This window comes from Schistocerca americana, chromosome 1 (assembly GCF_021461395.2).
Source record: "Schistocerca americana isolate TAMUIC-IGC-003095 chromosome 1, iqSchAmer2.1, whole genome shotgun sequence".
Classification (NCBI taxonomy): Eukaryota; Metazoa; Arthropoda; class Insecta; order Orthoptera; family Acrididae; genus Schistocerca; species Schistocerca americana.
Window position 1 is genome coordinate 582,409,412 of NC_060119.1, and position 21,718 is coordinate 582,431,129.

Here is a 21,718-nt window from a genome sequence, read left to right on the forward strand (position 1 = left end):
CGATTCCACAGGATATCTAGCTGTCTGAAAATGCATCAAAATGGGAAAGGCAAGTGTCATACTGGCGGGTATGAAGATCTGGCAACTGTGGTTGTCTGCTTCTTTTACATGCTTGGAGATTGGCTGAATAGGTGCCTCCCGCATTATTTCTTGCATATTCCTTAAGTAACTGTGAGCTGACTATGGTCTCTGGGTGCTCGGCGCCCGAGGTGTGCTTGCGACCGCCTAGGGAAAAGCAAGGGCCCGTTGTGTGCAGCAGGTGCTGGAGCGCAGGCGGCCCGGCAGAGGGCAGGCCGGTCGCTGGCGAGCGTCGCCGCAGTTCGGCAGCCGGCAGTTGCGGCCGAGGCGTCGCGTCGACAGGCGGGCGGTGGGAGATGTAGGCTGACCCGCCGCGCACACGCTCCGCGTCCTGGGGCCGCCGCGATCCATCACACCGCGCTGCCCGATAGCAAGTGACATTCGGTCACATAGTTGCAAACGGAACTAGCATAGTATAATGAACTTTAAAAAACCCTGATTTGTCAGTGAACTGCGTACTAAGACCAATTTCTCAAAGAAATTTAGCCCACTTTACAGACCGAACACTGTTTGTGTAACGACTTATGACCAAGGTATCAGTTCTGTTGAAGGAAATTCCATGTCCCATATCTTCATGAACAGTTTATGTAGACGAGCCAAACGATGCACATCAGCTGTTATATTCTACGAAAGTCAAGTGACTGTTTCAAAACTGCGGTTAATATATTTGTAATTCATCCAGCCTGTGATTGAGCGTACATGTAGGCCGATAATCATATCTGTTTACGACAGTACGCTGCATCTTTTTCTATTATTCGGCAGAGAAGGTAACAAACCCAAAGTCGTAATGTGTTTGCGTACGATAAGCGTCTCGTTGCCGTAAATACCACCTTATTAAAAACGCCTGCGTGTGAAAATATCCTACCTAACGACTTTTTGAGTGACACTGACTCTGTGATATGTGTTGAGACATGGAGAGCCGTCTTCTAATGTTGCTGACGCTGCAGCTGCTGGTGCTACCCCCCGCACTGGATGGTGAGTGCTGAATAAATTTACGTAGAGTTGCGCTCACATTACTGGCAGCAGATTGGTTATAATCTGATGATATTTCTTGCGTTCGAAACTTTCTTTGTGTTAAACTGTTACTGGATAATAACTGAAAACTGGATGTGGATGACAGTACTGGCAGTTGTTTAATATTACACGAAATTAGGAACCTCATCCTACAAAATTACTTCACAGTAAGCAGAAATGATTTGTGATGTGTCCCGCTAGCGTAGGCGCATCTTTAACGTTTATAACCGAAAAAAGCTCACTCGTATATTCACTGATTTGTTCACTGAAAATGATATTTACTGCATTCACAGTAGTATCATGATTTACTCAATGATTCCAACACTGTTAGTAACAACTGTAGCTTTCAGTTACTTCGTTTTAATGCTTTAGCAATTGCCATGTGCAAAATATTCCCACAAAAACCTTTACTTCAAACTAGAAAACAAGAAATAAGTCACCCCAGCAGTCTGTATGGAAGAAAACACATTATAGTGCTATATTACCCTTGTTGTTTCCTATATAAGCCTCCAGAACTATATGAGATCGTCGTATGGGTAGTCTCCTTCTCATAATACCCTGTTTCGCTTGTGGCATTTTTTACGACTATTTTCATACATGCAATGAAAATTCTTGCCATTGTATAATTGCTTTATCCGCTCTGGCTTCATAGATGATCTATAAATTAGTTATTACTTTCTAATACGTACTACAAAATTGTAGTCTCCTCTTTCCTAGCCACTCGTACTAATTCCACTATCGATAGTGATTATAAAATCTTAAAAAAATTACTTGTACTGTATATTCGGCCCTAGTCACATGTTGTTTAAAATTTTCTTTACATTAGAGATTTTTCTATTAATGTTAAATTTACATTTACAATGCCAATGATTGCGCTCCCTTCCTTTGTTACAGCTCTGATTTTAGCGCATTTTATAGTACTGCCTCATAGTTAAATCACGAACGTGAATTATAACGGTTGTTTCTGTGGAACATATACTAATTCTTCTTTCCACAAGGAGCTGTATGGTTTATTGGAGAGTTATTGGCACTGTTGCATGGAACAACTTTGCCACCAGGTGGTGTGTTTACTGAATTATGACTGTCTCAGGTCGGTGCATAGCGAAAGATCAATGTATTGCCGGAATGATTTTTTTCTCAGAGATCAACTCTCTCCTCGGTCAATAACAGTATTCCTCCAAGCAGTCTCTTCATTTTTCGGATTGAGGTGACTTCTCTGTCTCTAGTCCTTACTAAGCAGTTCGTTGTACTTTTAACCAATCCACAAAACTCCACACTACTCAGCATCTTTCCATAATCCTGTCGCCTTCAACTCAAATTTGATTTTAATTTATTTTTGTTAATCTTTTTGGAGTAGCTTTCTCTCAGTATGCCTGTAGAAGTAATTTTTTCGTGGATAGTATTTCTTGCTATATTCTTTAGTTATACTGTACAAATATAAAAATTATTTTAATTAAAATGCTGTATTTACTAAATAATCTCTCCGATGAGTCGGAATACCGTAAAAACTGTCTTTCCAAATTTTTCCTAGAAGGTCATGATAACACTATTTATTATGTCCAGTTCCTTGTTGTTCCCACCAGGTTAATTACTCTCACAAATACCGTTCTGCGATTAGCCATTAGGCGGTATCGACCTTTCATTCCATAGGTAAATAAATTATTACAGGATAACATACATGATGAAGTAAATTTAGCGTAGTAAAACGGCAGTAGCTTAGTTCTAATACATATAAGTAACAATGTAGAATTTCTTGCTTTGACCAGTTTCTGAGAATACATGGTCTATGTGAGCAGCTTCGCCTTTTTCCTCACTACAGTGGTGAAGACATTTTATGTAGAATCGTTGTGTGAAGCAGGAAGCTGGAAATACGGGGTGGTTATAATTAAAGTTAAACTTTCGAAACGGTGCAAATAACAACACTTGTCAGAGTGACGTCACATTGCAACGTAATTTTATCGGAGAAAGGCGAAACCGTATGGCGGAAGAAAAAAAATATTGTGAAAATTGATCATAGAATGCGCTGTATGAGTCAGAATACGTAAATGAAGACACCTGTCTTGCGCACGACCCAAGGAAAGTGGTATAAACACGACGGGTACACCGCTCTTCCTCCTTTCGCGTCAGCGACGTTTGCCATGACTGTCTCAATGCAGGATCCCTCTTTGCTTGTAAAGCTGTGTTACAAGAGTGATAACTGTGCACACGTCACTCTGCAGAAGCTGCGGGCACTGAAGGACTTGAAAAAAGGCAGTGATTAGATGACTGGCGTGGGTCTGGAGAAAATGATCTGTAAATTGGGGTCTTTTGCTGCGCAATCTGTTAGATCGCGGAAACGAATTGATTCGACGTCAGTGGAAGCAGTGGCCACAGCAGTGCAGGAGGCGACGAGTGGTGGTGTGGAAACGTATAGTGCACGGAGAACTGGCCGAACATTGGACATACCCGTGAGCACAGTGCGTAGCATCCTATGAAACATCCTTCTTTGCTGTACATTCAAAATTACCCATGTGCACGAGTTGCTTCCTGTTGACATGCCAACAAGGGAGACCTTTGCTTTGGAATTTCTTGCGCCCATGGGTTGTGGACAATGATTGGCCACAAAAGATTTTGTGGACGGACGAAGCCCACTTCCATCTGCGAGAATATATCGAAATACATAATTGTGGAAATTGGGCAACGGAAAATCCACACCGAAATCAACCAATACGACTTCATCCTGAAAAGGTCTCTGTGTGGTGCGGGTTTACGGCATCATTTGTCATAGGGCCATATTTTTTCGAAGAGACAGGTTCTTCTGGTCCTGTTACCTGTATCATCACTGGTGAGCACTGTGATTGTGTATTGCGTTACCACGTCATTCCAGCTCTCCAACAGCGTGGATGTGTAGATGGAAACATTTTTATGCAAGATGGCACACCTCAGCACATTGCAAATCCAGTTAAGTAGCTGCTGAAGCTCCAGTTCGGAAAAGTTAGAATTATCAGTGACTACTTCCAAGCAGCCTGGCTGTCCCGATGATGTTAATCTGTGTGATTTCTGGTGGTGGGACTATCTGAAAGATTGTGTTCAGTATTCCGATTGCAGACTTAGCCGCATTGAAGGCACGGATTGCGCAACACATTCTGAACTTCACCCCGGAAACATGTCGATCATTTGTGGAACATACTGTTTCTCGATTTTAACTTGTTGCAGGAAACAATAAACAGCATACTGAAAATGTTTTGCACCAGTGACACGGAAATTAATAATCTGATTTGATTTTTATTGATGATTTTTGTACGGTTTTTGGTTCAGCACAGTTAAGAACCAATGTGATTGATGCTTTTTATTCGGTTTTGAGCCTAAAGACAATTAGAAACCGACTTTTCCCGTCCGATGTGATATGACCTTGCCGTGTTGGATGGGCTTACATAACTAACAGCATTGCACCTGTGCACCCATGCGCATTGAGTAGTACAGTTGGTTTAACTTCAAACGTACATTTTTGGCATTGTTGTATGATTCATTTGTCTTTTATAGTCGACCACTATTAAATTACATTGCTTAGAGCGCCATCTATCGCTATATTTTGTAACCATTTATTTTTCATCTGCCATACGTTTTCCCCCTTCTCCGATAATATTCAGTTGTAATTTGATGTCCTTCTATCCAGTGGTGTTATGTATACAGATTTTAGAAAGTTTAACTTCAATTATAACACATCGGCCCTCCTGCTTTCCGGACACATGGATGTCGTGTAACCGTGCTCACTCTGATGAACGAACATAAACTTCACAGTAATGGTGTAGGCACAATATCAGTAGCCAACCCGTAATTTCGGATATGTGCCTTTCGTGAGAGTGGTTTAGTGGTTGAGAAAGACAATAGATTCGAATTCATGAAGGCAGAGGTTATGTGCGCCGTCTGGTTACCCAGCCTGGCATTTGCTATTGTTTCCCAGAAACAATTGAGGAACTTTAAGGCTTCGTTCCTTTGAAAAGGATACGATTATTTCCGTACTTTTTCGTGTTCAATCTGAGCTTATCCCCCGTCATTACTAACAACGTCGCCGAAGGGGCATTAAATCACTCTTAGAACATGTCCTTAAATCGTAACCTGCGGATCTGGAAAATTAGTCACGCATTCTATTCCGCCATTTAAAGGTAAAGCTTCAGTGACCGATGAAGCATACGTTTTTTGTTTGCGTCTAGGATAGCTTAGTATTTCAATATTCGAAAATATGACAGTGCTGCAAATATTATTTCTCTGGTCACTCAACCGCTATGCCTAAGAAAATTTTTGAGGTGTGTTAAGGATTGGACGCTTTTATCCTAATTAACATAGGTAAGTTTTGAGTTCTTTCTTTCAAAATCATACTGTTCATTGCCGTACAAGCCGGAGACCAGTTTCTAAGAACATCGATCTCGGTAACATTGATGTCAAACCTCCTTTCACTAACAGGGAATGTCAGCAACGAACAATCTTACCATTCTCTCTCTCTCTCTCTCTCTCTCTCTCTCTGCATATCTAGACAGGTAAAGGAAACGTCCACTGCGTGGTAAACTTGTGAACTTTTTGTAAACAATACTGTGCGTAAACATGCCGTTCCATGCGTCTCTGGTCCAAGTTGACTCAAAACGAAAATTTTTTTTCTCTCAATAATGACATTTTTTGACCCTGCAGTTAAGCCGAAGTTAATGAGGCAAGTACATTTATTTTGTTAGGATCTATTTTTCTCCTAATGTCTTAATATCACTTCGTTATAGTGCTTCAACTAAAGTGAACATAGTGAATGAGAACAGTGTAAATGTTGACTTCGTACATCTATCTTCATACTGCATATTACAAGCCCGTCGTCTGAATTCTTTTCTCGGTTTGTGAAGGAATCTAATATCCAGTTCTTTATGGCTGATTCGTGACATTAACGAGATAATATTATGGTTTGTCATAGAACATTCTACGCAGATACTTGTTGGGTAATAAGAGCGAGCTATAACTGTAGACATAGTGACTACGCTTCTTTTCTATTATTTAAAGTACGTGTAAACTGCTTGAGGTACTAAGAATATAAAGAAACTTCGCTCTGATTCTTCCGTGAGCAACACATCTTCTGTCAGTAACACATCAGGAAACAATTTATGGAAAAATAATAATTCCCAGGATCTGTATATAAGTACAGACACTGAAGATGAATTGTTAAAATTTCCAAGTATTTATACATACTTAAACAAAAATTTTGTCCATCATCGTAACTCTTTTCAACGAAAAAAAACGCAATATAACATTCATTGCAACCCACCAGTCCAGGAGAAACTGTATAACAACATAGTTGTCAATCTTCTTCCATATTTTGTTTCTAAAATTTACCTTGTGAGACACGGTTTTGATTAATACTTTCATATAATGCAAGAAAACAATGAATGAGGTATATTTCGTCGACATGAAAATAATGTTACGGATTTAATAATGTTGTGTGTTATTATCTTCCTGGGTTCCAGATAATGTATCGAATTGTTGAGGACTATTTGTTACGTACAATGTACAGTAGAATTGTCATTAGGTCCTTAAGTCTTACAGAGTGAACCGTCTGACTGAAACGAGTTCCTAAGAATGTTTTAAATGTTCTGTTTGAGGCTCTACCAACTGAAGTAGTATTCAACATTGCGACGGCTGATGTTCTGAAAAATGCACATGAGGATGACGAGCAGTTGCTTTGCTGAGATATTGTGTAGTTAACATGCCACCAACCTATATACCTCTTAAACATAATGTATGTAGTTGTTTCAAGTAGGTGCGTTGATTTGATTACTTGTAACGCCATATGGAAAAATCCTTTGAGATTTGTTTTAATTTTTGCACTCTGCATGTGGTGTGAAATCTTGTGTCACCTGTTCACACCTGTTGTGACACTCCATTTCAGTTATAGAATTCCGCGAACACATATTTTCATTAGTACAAACAGAGCGGCCACTACTAGTGAGCCTTGGAGCTAGTTAATTTCCTGAGACACACGTTATATGCACGATGCACGAAGATTTGTCCCGAATAGAATCCTATTCAGTAAAGTTCATTATTCTTATGGCAAATACTTGAGCAATAGAAACTGGAATTAAAAAATACGAAATATCGTAAAATGTATTCCAAGCGACATAACGTATTAAAATTAAGAGAAGTGCCGCAGTATATTGATAAATGAAGGCCGATTTTTTCAATTTCATTGTTATATTAAGAAAAATTACTGTATTTATGATGAGAGAAAAAGTACGTGTAAGCTGACTGTATTTTAAAGTTACTCCAACTTTCAAAAACAATACTATACTAAGTAGTCTGCCGTTAATCCTTCCTGTGAGCTTACTGTGTTTTGTCATTTTGTCGAGTGGTCCTTCTCAATTCGGTTTACCAAAGAAGTGACAATAACCCGTAATAATATTGCAAATGCAAAATTAACTCTGTCTCTTGCGGTTTGACGACTAAACCGCTGAACCTTTTGGATAAAGTTTGGTATGAAGATAGCTTGAAAGCTGAAGAAGGGCATAAGCTACTGTAGGAAGTGTGTAGTAAACACATTTTTTTATTTGAAGAATTTGATGCCAAATACGGAAAATTAACTACTCTATGAAAAAGTTATTTATATTTTTGACTTTTGCACTTTACCATAGTTATGAAAATGCTTTTACTGTTTGACATATTCTACATAACACGATTCAACGTAGAGAACGCAACGTTTATACAATCCTCTATGTGTTTCATCCATATTTCCGTACTAACATCAGCCACAAACCCGTCACTTTCTAGCCGCAGAGTGTCGTGCATTAGCAGCTTGTTCTGATCTGGTTAGCATTGATCTTACACGCTACTGGGTTCCGCAGTTCAGTTCCCAAATGTGTGGTTTCTTTTCCTCTATTCGCATGTGGTAGTATGCTTTGCCTTCATTAGTTTGATATCAACAATATACAACTCACCACACTGCGTCAAATAAAAAGACGTCACAAGCTCCAGAACATTCAAACCGGGGTCTCCTTGTCATTAAAGCCATACGCGTACTTCATTTAATTTTGCTGATGCGCAAGCCCAGCCGTGGGTGACAGCTAGAATAGAATACCTGTATAATACACGGCATGTGGTCTGAGGAACGCCATAGGCTACTTTAGAAATTCCTACCTATTGAGCTTTACTAACATTTTTAATGTGGTATGCGGTAGTGGTATGCTGACGGCACTGGCGCAATGGTCGGCCACTGTCGGTGTTAGTAGATTATCCAGTGACAGTGCAAATCCGATGTTATTGTGAGCATGGCTTATGACATTGAGTTCCTACGTCACCTGGAATTGCTGGAGACGTTTGTTGGAGATGTAACAAATAAAATGGGACGCTTAGCCCGAGATCTACATTTAAAACTATTACTGTAAGCCTCCCAATTGTAAGTCTGATATAGCACATAATTTTAAGAGAGCTCAAGCTGCGAAAGTCACTCGAATCCAAAAGACCTCAGAGCAATATAACGTCCGCCAGAACTTGGATGCACAGCGCCAGGCGGCGTTAAGAGCTGCAGAGACATTAGAACAGTCGCAAATACGTCAGAATTTAGATGCTGAGGTTGTAGCTTCCAAGACACTTGCAGACACAACGACGGCATCATTTAGAGGCTGTTTGACAATCAGAGACGAAACTTTTCATGTGGAACGAGGAGCCGTCTCGTCATCCTGAATTTAATTATGATATATTAATTATGTTAATCGTAGATTAGTCATAACAGGGAGATTTATCAATAATGTAGACACAATAACGGATTAAAATGAAAAGGAGAAACGCTTGGTATGTGCTGCTCTGGTGGCGAAATCTCAGATCTATAGTAAGTGAGCAAGAGACACCCTTAGAATCTCTACCTCTACACGAATGTATTAAGTCGAAGCATTTTTTAAATGTAATTGGAGAATATAATGCATGCTTTCAGATTCGACATACAGAAAAATAGCAGAAACACATTCTACATAGCGGCGCTGCATATGTTTTTCTTTATACATGCGTCTGTACGCTACTATGTATTCAGACGTCTTGTACAATTACTAGCTTACTAGATCACAGTCACTCTTCATAACAAAAGTATTGATATGCGAACGAAGCAGCGGGTAACAGCAAGTGACAAATAAAGCGAGAGTATCGTTGGCTCTTAAACTGAACATAATACTCATATGTGCTCCGCCGAAAATGAACTCCTCGTTCAGGATGAAGATAAATCCGAATCTTCCTTTCTGTCTTTTCATTCCGTTAAGTATCAGAAAGCCAACAGCCTTGGCGCAGTGGTAACACCGGTTCACGTCAGACCACCGATGTTAAGCGCTGTCGGGTTGGGCTAGAAATTGGATGGGTGATTATCCGGCCTGCCGAGCGCTATTGGCAGTCGTGGTGCACTTAGCCATTGTGACGCAAACTGAGAGCTATTTCATTGAGAAGTGGTGGCTTCGGTATTGTAAAGTGACATACGGTCGGGAGGGCGGTGTGCTGAGCACACGACCCTCCATAACCGCATCCAGTAACGCATGTGAGCTGAGGGTCAGTACCGTTGGGCCTCCATGGCCTGTTCGCGTGTTGTTAAGTTTTAAGAGTTATAAAGCAGTAAAGGTATTGGTCGGAGACATTATGTGAGGCTGTACTCCGAAGGAATAAGCAATGTTCAGACTGGTATGATTGTAGATGTTGAATAGGTCTCACTATAAACGGATGACCAATTCAAAACGTTGAATTCGTGTATGTCGTCTATCATAATCTTATATCCGTAAAGAGAGCGTAGGTATTAGCCGTAGCTGTAGTGCAGACGGTTGATGGGTTTTATTACTAGTCTGATCACCTTTCAGGTCTAGATCGCCCACAGATCTGGCTTACAGTGGCGTCTAGTATAAACTTCAACCTATTAGACTGCTGTAATCACTCAGTGCAATGTATTTATATTTTCATTTTTGGTCATCAGTCTACTGACTGGTTTGATGCGGCCCGCCACGAATTCCTTTCCTGTGCTAACCTCTTCATCTCAGAGTAGCACTTGCAACCTACGTCCTCTATTATTTGCTTGACGTATTCCAAGCTCTGTCTTCCTCTACAGTTTTTGCCCTCTACAGCTCCCTCTAGTACCATTGAAGTCATTCCCTCATGTCTAAGCAGATGTCGTATCATCCTTTCCCTTCTCCTGATCAGTATTTTCCGCATGTTCCTTTACTCTCCGATTCTGCGTAGAACCTCCTCATTCCTTACCTTATCAGTCCACCTAATTTTCAACATTCGTCTATAGCACCACATCTCAAACACTTCGATTCTCTTCTGTTCCGGTTTTCCTACAGTCCATGTTTCACTACCATACAATGCTGTACTCCAGACGGACATCCTCAGAAATTTCTTCCCCAAATGATGGCCGGTATTTGATATTAGTAGACTTCTCTTGGCCAGAAATGTCTTTCTTGCCATAACGAGTCTGCTTTTGATGTCCTCCTTGCTCCGTCCGTCATTGGTTATTTTACTACCTAGGTAGCAGAATTCCTTAACTTCATTGACTTCGTGAGGATCAATCCTGATGTTAAGTTTCTCGCTGTTCTCATTTCTACTACTTCTCATTACCTTCGTCTTTCTCCGATTTACTCTCAAACCATACTGTGAACTCATTAGACAGTTCATTCCGTTCAGCAGATCATTTAATTCTTCTTCACTTACACTCAGGATAGCAATGTCATCAGCGAATCGTATCATTGATATCCTTTCACCTTGTATTTTAATTCCACTCCTGAACCTTTCTTTTATTTCCATCATTGCTTCCTCGATGTACAGATTGAAGAGTAGGGGCGAAAGGCTACAGCCTTGTCTTACGCCCTTCTTAATACGAGCACTTCGTTCTTGATCGTCCCCTCTTATTATTCCCTCTTCGTTGTTGTACATATCGTATATGACCCGTCTCTTCGTATAGCTTACCTATACTTTTTTCAGAATCTCGAACAGCTTGCACCATTTCATATTGTCGAACGCCTTTTCCAGGTCGACAAATCCTATGAAAGTGTCTCGATTTTTCTATGGCCTTGCTTCCATTATTAGCCGTAACGTCAGAATTGCCTCTCTCGTCCCTTTACTTTTCCTAAAGCCAAACTGATCGTCACCTAGCGCATTCTCAATTTTCTTTTCCATTCTTCTGTATATTATTCTTGTAAGCAACTTCGATGCGTAACTGTTAAGCTGATTGTGCGATAATTCTCGCACTTGTCAGTTCTTGCCGTCTTCGGAATTGTATGGATGATGCTTTTCCGAAAGTCAGATGGTATGTCGCCAGACTCATATATTCTACACACCAACGTGAATAGTCGTTTTGTTGCCACTTCCTCCAATGATTTTAGAAATTCTGATGGAATGTTATCTATCCCTTCTGCCTTATTTGACCGTTAGCCCTCCAAAGCTCTTTTAAATTCCGATTCTAATACTGGATCCCCTATCTCTTCTAAATCGACTCCTGTTTCTTCTTCTATCACATCAGACGAATCTTCACCCTCTTAGAGGCTTTCAATGGATTCTTTCCACCTATCTGCTCTCTCCTCTGCATTTAACAGTGGAATTCCCGTTGCACTCTTAATGTTACCACCGTTGCTTTTAATGTCACCAAAGGTTGTTTTGACTTTCCTGTATGCTGAGTCAGTCCTTCCGACAATCATATCTTTTTCGATGTCTTCACATTTTTCCTGCAGCCATTTCGTCTTAGCTTCCCTGCACTTCCTATTTATTTCATTCCTCAGCGACTTGTATTTCTGTATTCCTGATTTTCCCGGGACATGTTTGTACTTCCTACTTTCGTCAATCAACTGAAGTATTTCTTCTGTTACCCATGGTTTCTTGGCTGTTACCTTCTTTGTACCTACGTTTTCCTTCCCAACTTCTTTTATGGCCCTTTTTAGAGATGTCCATTCCTCTTCAACTGTACTGCCTACTGCGCTATTCCTTATTGCTGTATCTGTAGCGTTAGAGAACTTCAAACGTATCTCGTCATTCCTTAGTACTTCCGCATCCCACTTCTTTGCGTAGTGATTCTTCCTGACTAATATCTTGAACTTCAGCCTACTCCTCATCACTACTATATTGTGTTCTGAGTCTATATCTGCTCCTGGGTACGCCTTACAATCCAGTATCTGATTTCGGAATCTCTGTCTGACCATGATGTAATCTAACTGAAATCTTCCCGTATCTCCCGGCCTTTTCCAAGTACCTCCTCTTGTGATTCTTGAACAGGGTATTCGCTATTACTAGCTGAAACTTGTTGCGGAACTCAATTAGTCTTTCTCCTCTTTCATTCGACGTCCCAAGCCCATATTCTCCTGTAACCTTTTCTATTATTCCTTCCGCTACAACTGCATTCCAGTCGCCCATGACTATTAGATTTTCATCCCCCTTTGCATACTGCATTACCCTTTCAATATCCTCATACACTTTCTCTATCTGTTCATCTTCAGCTTGCGACGTCGGCATGTATACCTGAACTATCGTTGTCGGTGTTGGTCTGCTGTCGATTCTGATTAGAACAACCCGGTCACTGAAATGTTCACAGTAACACAGCCTCTGCCGTACCTTCCTATTCATAACGAATCCTACACCATTTTCTGCTGCTGTTGATATTACCCGATACTCATCTGACCAGAAATCCTTCTCTTCCTTCCACTTCACTTCACTGACCCCTGCTATATCTAGATTGAGCCTTTGCATTTCTCTTTTCAGATATTCTAGTTTCCCTACCACGTTCAAGCTTCTGACATTCCACGCCCCGACTTGTAGACCGTTACCCTTTCGTTGATTATTCAATCTTTTTCTCACGATAACCTCCCCATTGGCAGTCCCCTCCCGGAGATCCGAATGGGGGACTATTCCGGAATCTTTTGCCAATGGAGAGATCATCATGACACTTCTTCAATTACAGGCCGCATATCCTATGGATACACATTACGTGTCTTTAATGCAGTGATTTCCATTGCCTTCTGCATCCTCTTGTCGTTGATCATTGCTGATTCTTCCGCCTTTAGGGGCAATTTCCCACCCATAGGACAACAGAGTGCCCTGAACCTGTATCCGCTCCTCCGCCCTCTTTGACGAGGCCGTTGGCAGAATGAGGCTTACATCTTATGCCGGAAGTCTTCGGCCGCCAATGCTGATTATTTATCAAAGTTTATGCAGTGGCGGCGATCGAACCATGGACCGAACACGTTTTTGGTTATGAATCCAAGACGCTACCCCTAGACCACGGGTCTAACTCAGGCTGCACTATCATGTTGTGCGAGCATATGGCTTTACTTTAGTACTTGAGAATAGCTCGTAACACTATCTTACTAAATCGGGACTAAATTGAGTCTTATCGCCATATCGGGAAAAGACTGTCCGTAACGGTGACGGTCTCGATAGATCGGGATGGATGCCAGCTTTAACTGTAGGTCAGTTGCCATTCGCAGCAGCTAGCTATCAATGTATCAACATGGGTGCTCTGCAAATCGTATTTAAGTGCCTGGCACAGGGTTCATCGAACCACTTTCAGATTTCCGCATTATTCTAATCACCTACAGCTCTCGGAAACAACGAACACCTATATCTTCCCGTACGAGCTGTGATTTCCCGTATTTTATCGTGGTCATCGTTTCTCCCTGTGTAGGACGGTGTCAAACAAAATATTTTCATTTTCGGAGGAGACAGTTGGTGATTTGAATTTCGTGATAAGAATCCGTGGCAACGATAAACGCCTTTGTTTTAATGATGTCCAGCCCAAATCCTGTATCATTTCAGTCACACTCTCTCCCATGTTTCGCAATAATACATAACGTGCTGCCCTTCTTTAACTTTTTGATATACTCAGTCAGTCCTATCTGGTAAGGATCCTCTGAAATTCTTCCTGTATGTCACCTCTACTGTCGAGCATTGCAATTATTATGTATGTAACAGCTCCGCGAAAATCCTCATGCTACTGTCGACGGTGTCTACTAAGGCTTTTACGTATCATGCGAAGAATTATGGTCCTCTTTACTCCACTGAGGTACGCTGTTTTCTCGATCTCGTGGAGGACAAGGACTGCTGAGATTTTTAAAAATTTCGTGAATTCGACGTATCGATATTTCAGAACTCTAATCAGATAAGGATTGATATCGACCTCTGGTCTATAAAACTATCAGGTGCTGATTGTAGATATGAGATCTGTTTGCTAGAAATTCTTCAGTACAATCAAACAGTTGGTCTGATGTTGAGTACGCTCGTATTTACGAGGCAGTGCGCAACTGTACTGAATGCCTTTCGGAAGTCAAGGAACGCATCTACCTTGGTACCTGTATCTACTATTTTCTTGATCTCATGGAGGACTAGGACAGCTGAGATTTTAAAAAATTTCGGGAATCCGATGTATCTATACTTAAGAACTATGATCAGCTATAATAAATCGAAAAAAGCATCGATATCGACGTACCGGCCTATAAAAGTATCAGGTGCACATTGTAAATATACTGCCAGTTTTAGAGCGATATATTTAAATAGTGATTTATTGTTAGATATTCTGCAGTGGTGGCTTTAGGCGTCGGTGACGTCGACAGCCATTGACGGCCTCGCACCCCGGGGGCCCTCGCAAAAAAGTTGTTCCAGCTGTTAAAATTGTAGCTAATTACACTACGTGATCAAAAGCACCCGGTCACGTCCAGAAACATACATTTCTCATGTTAGTTGAATTGTGCTGCCACCTACTGCCAGGCATTCCATATCAGCAACCTCAGTAGTCATTAGACATCATAAGAGAGCAGAATAGAGCGCTCCTCGGAACTCACGCACTTCGAATTTGGTCAAATGATTGGGAGTCACTTGTGTCATACGTCTGCACGCGAGATTTCCACACTCCTATACATCGCTAGGTGAAACGTGAAGGGACACTTGTAGCAGAAAAGCATACAGGCTGAATTCGTCTGTTGACTGAGACCGCCGACAGTTGAAGAGGGTAGTAATCTGTAATAGACAGACTTGTATCCAGACCACAAAACAGGAATTCCCAACTGCATCAGGAACCAGTGCAAGTACTGTGACAGTTAGTTGGGAGATGTGGAAACTTGGATTTCATGGTCGAACGGCTGCTCATAAGTCACACATCACGCCGGTAAATGCCAAACGGCGCCTCTCTCGGTGTGGGCGATTGAACAGTGGAATAATGTTCTGTGGACTGGTGAGTCACGGTACACAATGTGGCGATCCGATGTCAGGGTGTGGGTACGGCGAAAGCCCGGTGAATGTGATCACGTGATCTGCCAACGTGTGTAGTGCCAACAGTAAAATTCGGAGACGGTGGTGTTATGGTGCGGTCGTGTCTTTCGTGGAGGGGGCTTGTAACCCTTGTTGTTTTGCGTGGTACTATCACAGCTCAGGGCTACATTGATTATTTAAACACCTTCCTGCTTCCCACTATTGAAGAGCAATTCGGGGATGGTGATTGCATCTTTCAACACGATCGAGCTTCTGTTCATAATACACAGCCTGTGGTGGAGCAGTTACACGACAGTAACATCCCTGTAATGGACTTGCTTGCACTGCGTCCTGACCTGAATCCTATAGAACACCTAAGGGATGTTTTCAACGCCGACTTCGTGCCAGGCCTCACCGACCGACATCGTCACATCTCCACAGAGCAGCACCCCGTGAATAGTGGGCTGCCGTTCCCCAAAGAACCTTGCCACAAACCTTTGGAACATATGCCTGAGAGAACGGAACCTGTCATCAAGGCTTAGGCTGGGCCAACAACATACTGAATTCCAGCATTACCGATGGAGGGCACCATGAACTTGTAAGTCATTTTCAGCCAGGAGTCTGCATACTTTTGATCACACAGTGTACCTGGACCATCTTCGTATTACTGGTTCATTGCATGTTGTTTGACAGTCATCTTCGACAGCTTGTTAAATAAAAATTCATTGAAATTTTGCTAACAGAAGTGTTTCGTTGATGTAGAACGATTCGGAATTTCCATAAGCGCTTACATGTATGCTGGAAATTAATTTATTCGTTGATAGTAATGGAATTTTTCTGCTCGTCTGTTATTATGAGAATTTTACTCCCAATTCAAAAGTGTCACGTAACTGACTTTAGGTCAATAACGGAAGCAGCTCATGCATCACGAACATCATACATGATTGTCGTAATACATTACAAACGATGTCGCTAATTCGGTTTATTTCCTAATACGTGTGTTGCAATAAATAAATGAAACAAATTGTGTGTGGAACAGCATACGTTATATTATAACAAACAAAACGTTGCCAACAAAATAACAGCAAGAAAGACGTTGTATATTCGCTATGTCAGAAATCAAATAGGTAAAGTGTACAGCTAATTGCAACATTGTAATTATTTAAGAGTTGTATAAAAGCAAGTGCAATCGACTTTGGAAAGACGTAATACCAACTATCATAGTACATTTACCTAATGGTTGAAGGAAAACTGAACCGTTTTCCTATCAGCTTACATGTTCCACTGATCTTCCAATGCACAACATGCATCCGTAGATCAACCGTTAAGTGTTGCAGGTCCTCGCCGTCCGACTTTTAATACATCATTTCAGACGTGATTGTTTCACCCCTAATGCTATTTTACAACTTAGTTCAGGATTATCCTGTACAAATGGTAGGAAATTAAGCAGTAGGTTTTTTTCACTTTCGTAGTATATTCACAGTTATTTTACTCTTTAAAGGGCTTCATACTGCATTTAAGATTTATAAGAAACTAAAGTGGTGTGACAGATCATTACTGGAACTATGCTCGGTAGCACTGTCGCTTCCACACAAGCTCTCACGTTATGCCGTATACCGTGCTAAGCTGTAGTTTGAATGTTAGTCAGATCCAGGAAACAGTTTTAAAGTTTTACGTGCATATTAAGCTAAAATTGTCTCAACGGTGTTGGCCCTACGGCAGGTCGATACCGCCTATGTGAAATTCGAAATTATCGAGAGAAACTGACATCTCTAAATATACAGTCTATCGTTCAAGCATATCCGAGTACTTAAAGCGACGTAGAAACTGTATACGAATGACAGCAGGCCTGGTTTCATTAAAGGGATACTTTTACTTCAATAAATATATCTTTATTTTTTATAAGTATTCGTGGTAAAATGTGCTGTCAAATCAATATTTCAAGTTCGAAAATAATTCGATGAGTATGTTCAGTCGATCTTAACAGTATTAGGCAGACCACTGTAAGAAACTATGGAATCTGTTGCTGGAATTGCTAGTAGACTTCTTTTGTCCTGAAACGCTGTCTTTGCCTGTGCTACCTCACTTTCATTTTCTTCATGCTTCGTCCGCCATTTATTTGGTTAGGGAGCATAATTCCTGACCATGATCTATTTCATGGTCTGAAATTTTGATAAGTTTTCGCTACTCTCATTTCTGCTATTCTTATTTTCGTCCATCTCCGGTGTACTTTCAATTGACAGTATGTGCTCAATACACTGTTCATTTCAGTCAATAGATTCTTTCAGTCACCTTCACCTCCATGGGGGGAATAGCAAATCTTCAGTAAATCGTCCCAAACATTCATCACATTCTTGTTCAAAATTTTATTCCCCTCATTGTTTCTCCGATAGACTGAGCATTGGGGGGAAAACCTGAATCACTGTTTTACTTCGTCTCAATGTGAGCACCTCGTTCTTGGTCTTCCATTCATAATGCTCCCTCTTCATTCTTGTACATTTACCTGTTGTATAAATAAAAATGTAGTACTGTAAGTTCGTTGGTTCAAAGTCTTAAATCTCCCAAAATTCTTCACTGATTGATTTCAATTTTGACACAACCTTTCACTCGAACATGTTAATGTTTCCACGCACCTACTGGAGGCCCAATTATGGTATACAAATACATTCTTACATATTTAATTTAGGAAGGAGTTATCTTGTTCACAGAATTCTCTATAAGTACCTGTCCGATTTACTTAAAAATTTTACACGTTTCTGCAATAAACCTTCGGACAGACATAGGCCGTATTTTTATATAATATATAAATGTATGTATAATGAATATTACGGAAATGTTGTTAGTCAAAACTCTCGAAAACTTCTTGACCAATTTATTTCAGATTTGTACAGGTCACTCGCATGAACATTTATATGTACTTAGACTGAATGTCCAGGATTTCTGTTAAAACTGACTGCGAGAGTGAAAATGTAGTGCTTATTCTTCTGTGAAGATGTGCAGTTTTGTTTATTTCCCGATATCTGTTTTTACAGCAAATAGAAACGTTTTATTTATGGCTTATGACAATACAGTTATCATATTACCACCGAACTTGTAATTGCAATACGGACAAATAAGGCTCAAGGAGGAGTAGAGAGACAGTAGAGGAGTAGAGAGACAGAGAGAGGGGTGGGGCTAAGGAGATGAATGACAGAGTGGTGGAGGAGATATACAGAGCGAGAAGGCACAAGGAGTACTTAAAGCGACGTAGAAACTGTATACGAATGACAGCAGACCTGGTTTCATTAAAGGGATACTTTTACTTCAATATGTATATCTTTATTTTTTATAAGTATTCGTGGTAAAATGTGCTGTCAAATCAATATTTCAAGTTATACACGATTGCCATATTATTTTGCAGTTATAAAGTATTATGGGGTTCTTTGGTACTACTATGTAAAAAGAAGACGTTACTTAACGTGATCACTAAATATGTCGAAATGTTACTTCAAATTTACACAGGATACTGTACTAAATATTCGTGTGGTCGTGGACAATATGGGTTTATTATTCGAACATTGTTAGCCAAAATCTCTGTAAGTTCTTGACCGATTTACTTTAACTCTACACTGTGGTGTACTAAACATTCGAACGAATAAAGACTATGTTTAGTTAAATTATATATAATATATTAATATACACAAATTTCTATAACATGGACACTTGTTAGCAACAATCTCGATAAGTTCGTCACCGATCGATTTATTGCAAACTTTTACACGGTACCCTAATAAACACGCAGAGGGACATAGGCTAGATATTTTTAAGGAACAATGTGCAGTTTTAAATTAGTCAGCAGAGCATTTAAACCATTACAGAAGTTTTTTCTCCCATGTATATTTTTCCCTTATTTATTTTTTAAAATATGTGCTATCTTATTCTCTTCTTTGCAATCAGTTTTAACAGAATACACGGAATCTGTATTTATGCTATAATGGCTTATTATTAGAAAACTACTACGGAATATGAATAGTCAGAAACTTTGCAACTTTGCATGTTCCCTGATTAAAACTGTGCAAGGTACGATCATTGAAAATATTATTTTCACAGATTCAACAGTTGGCGTGGTCTCTTCATACCCCGTATAACAATGATTTCAAGCGATTTCATTAATCTTAAGTGACTTTAGTTCTCAGGGTCCCGTTTTCAATGACAATAAACAACGCTCAAGGTCAGAGAAAAATGGGAAGAAGAGATGAGTAGAGAATGCCGGGAGGTAAAGGAGGAAGGAGGAGATGGACACGGAGAGAGGAAGGCAGAGATGGACGAGAGAGGAGGAGGAAGAGGAGGAGGTGATGGATATAGAGAGAGAGTGGAGGGGGGGGGGGAGCGGAAGACTTCATGGCATGGACAAAGACACGAAGTTACGGGGGACAAAGAGACTGACAGAGAGAATGGAAGATGAAGATTAGAACGTATATCCAATTCCTACCCATATTGAGAAACTACTAAGCATTACTCAGTTTGCTAGTCTCTCCCTGCAATTTTCTCCTGCTTTTCTGCGACTTTCGAACAATCTGCACAGTTTTATAACACCGAGCGCTTTTTCCAGGTCGGTATATTCTTGCTTACTCTTATCTCTAATTTCCATTATCAGATCTGGCTCTCTGGTGCTCTTACATTTACGAAAGCAAACTGATCACGGTATAACATGCCTTAAATTGTTTTTTTCTTTTATCTGTTTACTATTGTTGTCAACAGCTTGAAAGCGTGAGGCAAAAGTTGATTGCGCGATAGTTCTCGCACTTAAAGTGCCTTTACCGCCTTCGGGATTTTGTGCATGACAGTATTCCAAATGTCTACTGGTATGTCTCCATACTCATAGATTCCGTATACCAGCATGAACAGTCACATGGTTCCCACGTCACTTAATGATATCAGTTATTTCGAAGAAATATTATCTATCCCTTCCGCCTTCTCTGATACCCTATGTTTTCCATAATGTCTGCCATTTCTTCTTCGATCACGACATCAGAGAAATTCTTACCCTCGCAGAGGCCTTCAGTGTTCCACTCACCTATCCACTCTATTCTCTGCATATGGCTGTAGAACTCCCATCAAACTCTTAATCTTGGTGTCATTGCTTTAATATCAGAGATCTTTGTTTCGTCATATACGTATGATAAATCATCCTGAATACCATTTCCTTTTCAACTTTTTATTTCTCTCCTCCAGCCATTTCGACCTCGTATCCTATTCACACACATCAAAAGAGTTTTGCATCACTTCGATTCCGAGAGTTCCTGGATCTGTACAGAAATTTCGAATAGAGATCAACATAAACATCATTTCCTCCCTGCTTACTCCTCAGGAAAACCACAATCGCCAATAGTGCTACCATACAGCGAAAACTTCAGAGGTTGTAGTCCAGATTGCTGTAACTTTAATAGCCAGTAGCACGTTCTCTTGCATTTATGCATGAATGTATTCGTCGTAGCATACTATCCACAAGTTCATCAAGGCTCTGTTGGTCCAGATTGTCCCACTCCTCAACGGCTATTCGGAATAGATCCCTCAGTGATTGGTGGGTCACGTCGACCACAAACAGCCCTTTTCAATTTTTCCCACGTATATTCGATAGGGTTCATGCTGGAGAAAGTCAAGCGATGTCGTCATCCTGAAGGAAGTAATTCACAAGATTTGCACGATGGGGGCGCGAATTGTCGTCCATGACCACCAGCGTCGTACGTCGGCTCCACATAATGCCACGCCAAAAAACTCGGCGGACAATGTGTATAAGGCGTTCAGCCTGGCCGGATTGGCTCGAAACACGTCTCCGACGATTGTCCCGTTGAAGGCATATGCGACACTCATCGATGAAGAGCACGTGGTTCCAATCCTGAGCGGTCCATTCGGTGTTTTGTTGGGCCCATAGCCCGCTACATGATGTCGTGGTTGCAAAGATGGACCTCGCCATGGACGTCAGGAGTGAAGTTGCGCATCCTGCATCGTATTGCGTACAGTTTTAGTCGTAACATGACGTCCTATGGCTGTACGAAAAGCGTTATTCAACATGGTGGCGTTGCTCTCAGGGTTCCTCGGAGCCATAATCCGCAGGTAGCAGTCATCCATTGCAGTAATAGCCTTTGGGCTGCCTGAGCGAGACATCTCATCGACATTTCCTATCTCTCTGTATCTCCTTCATGTCCGAATAACATCGCTTTCGTTCACTCTAAGACAACTGGACACGTCCCTTGTTGAGAGCCATTCCTGGCACAAAGTGACGACGTGGACGCGATCGAACCGCGGTATAGACAGGCAAAGTATGGTTGAACTACAGACAACACGAGCCGTGTACCTCCTTCCTGGTGGAATGACTGGAAGTGATCGGTTGTCGGACCCCCTCAGTCTAATAGGCGTTGCTCATGCATGGTTGCTTACATCT

General features: G+C 40.9%; 1 protein-coding gene across 1 annotated transcript in view; it reads left to right on the forward strand.

Moving 5' to 3' along the window:
* The first annotated feature begins 424 nt into the window (after positions 1–424).
* The window catches only part of LOC124625179 (zwei Ig domain protein zig-8-like), a 186,430-nt gene continuing 165,136 nt past the window's right edge, over positions 425–21,718 (forward strand). Inside the window, exon 1 of the mRNA XM_047149153.1 lies at positions 425–1,053. Coding sequence (XP_047005109.1) covers positions 990–1,053 — 64 coding nt within the window. The 5' untranslated portion in view covers positions 425–989. The remainder of the gene's footprint in view (positions 1,054–21,718) is intronic.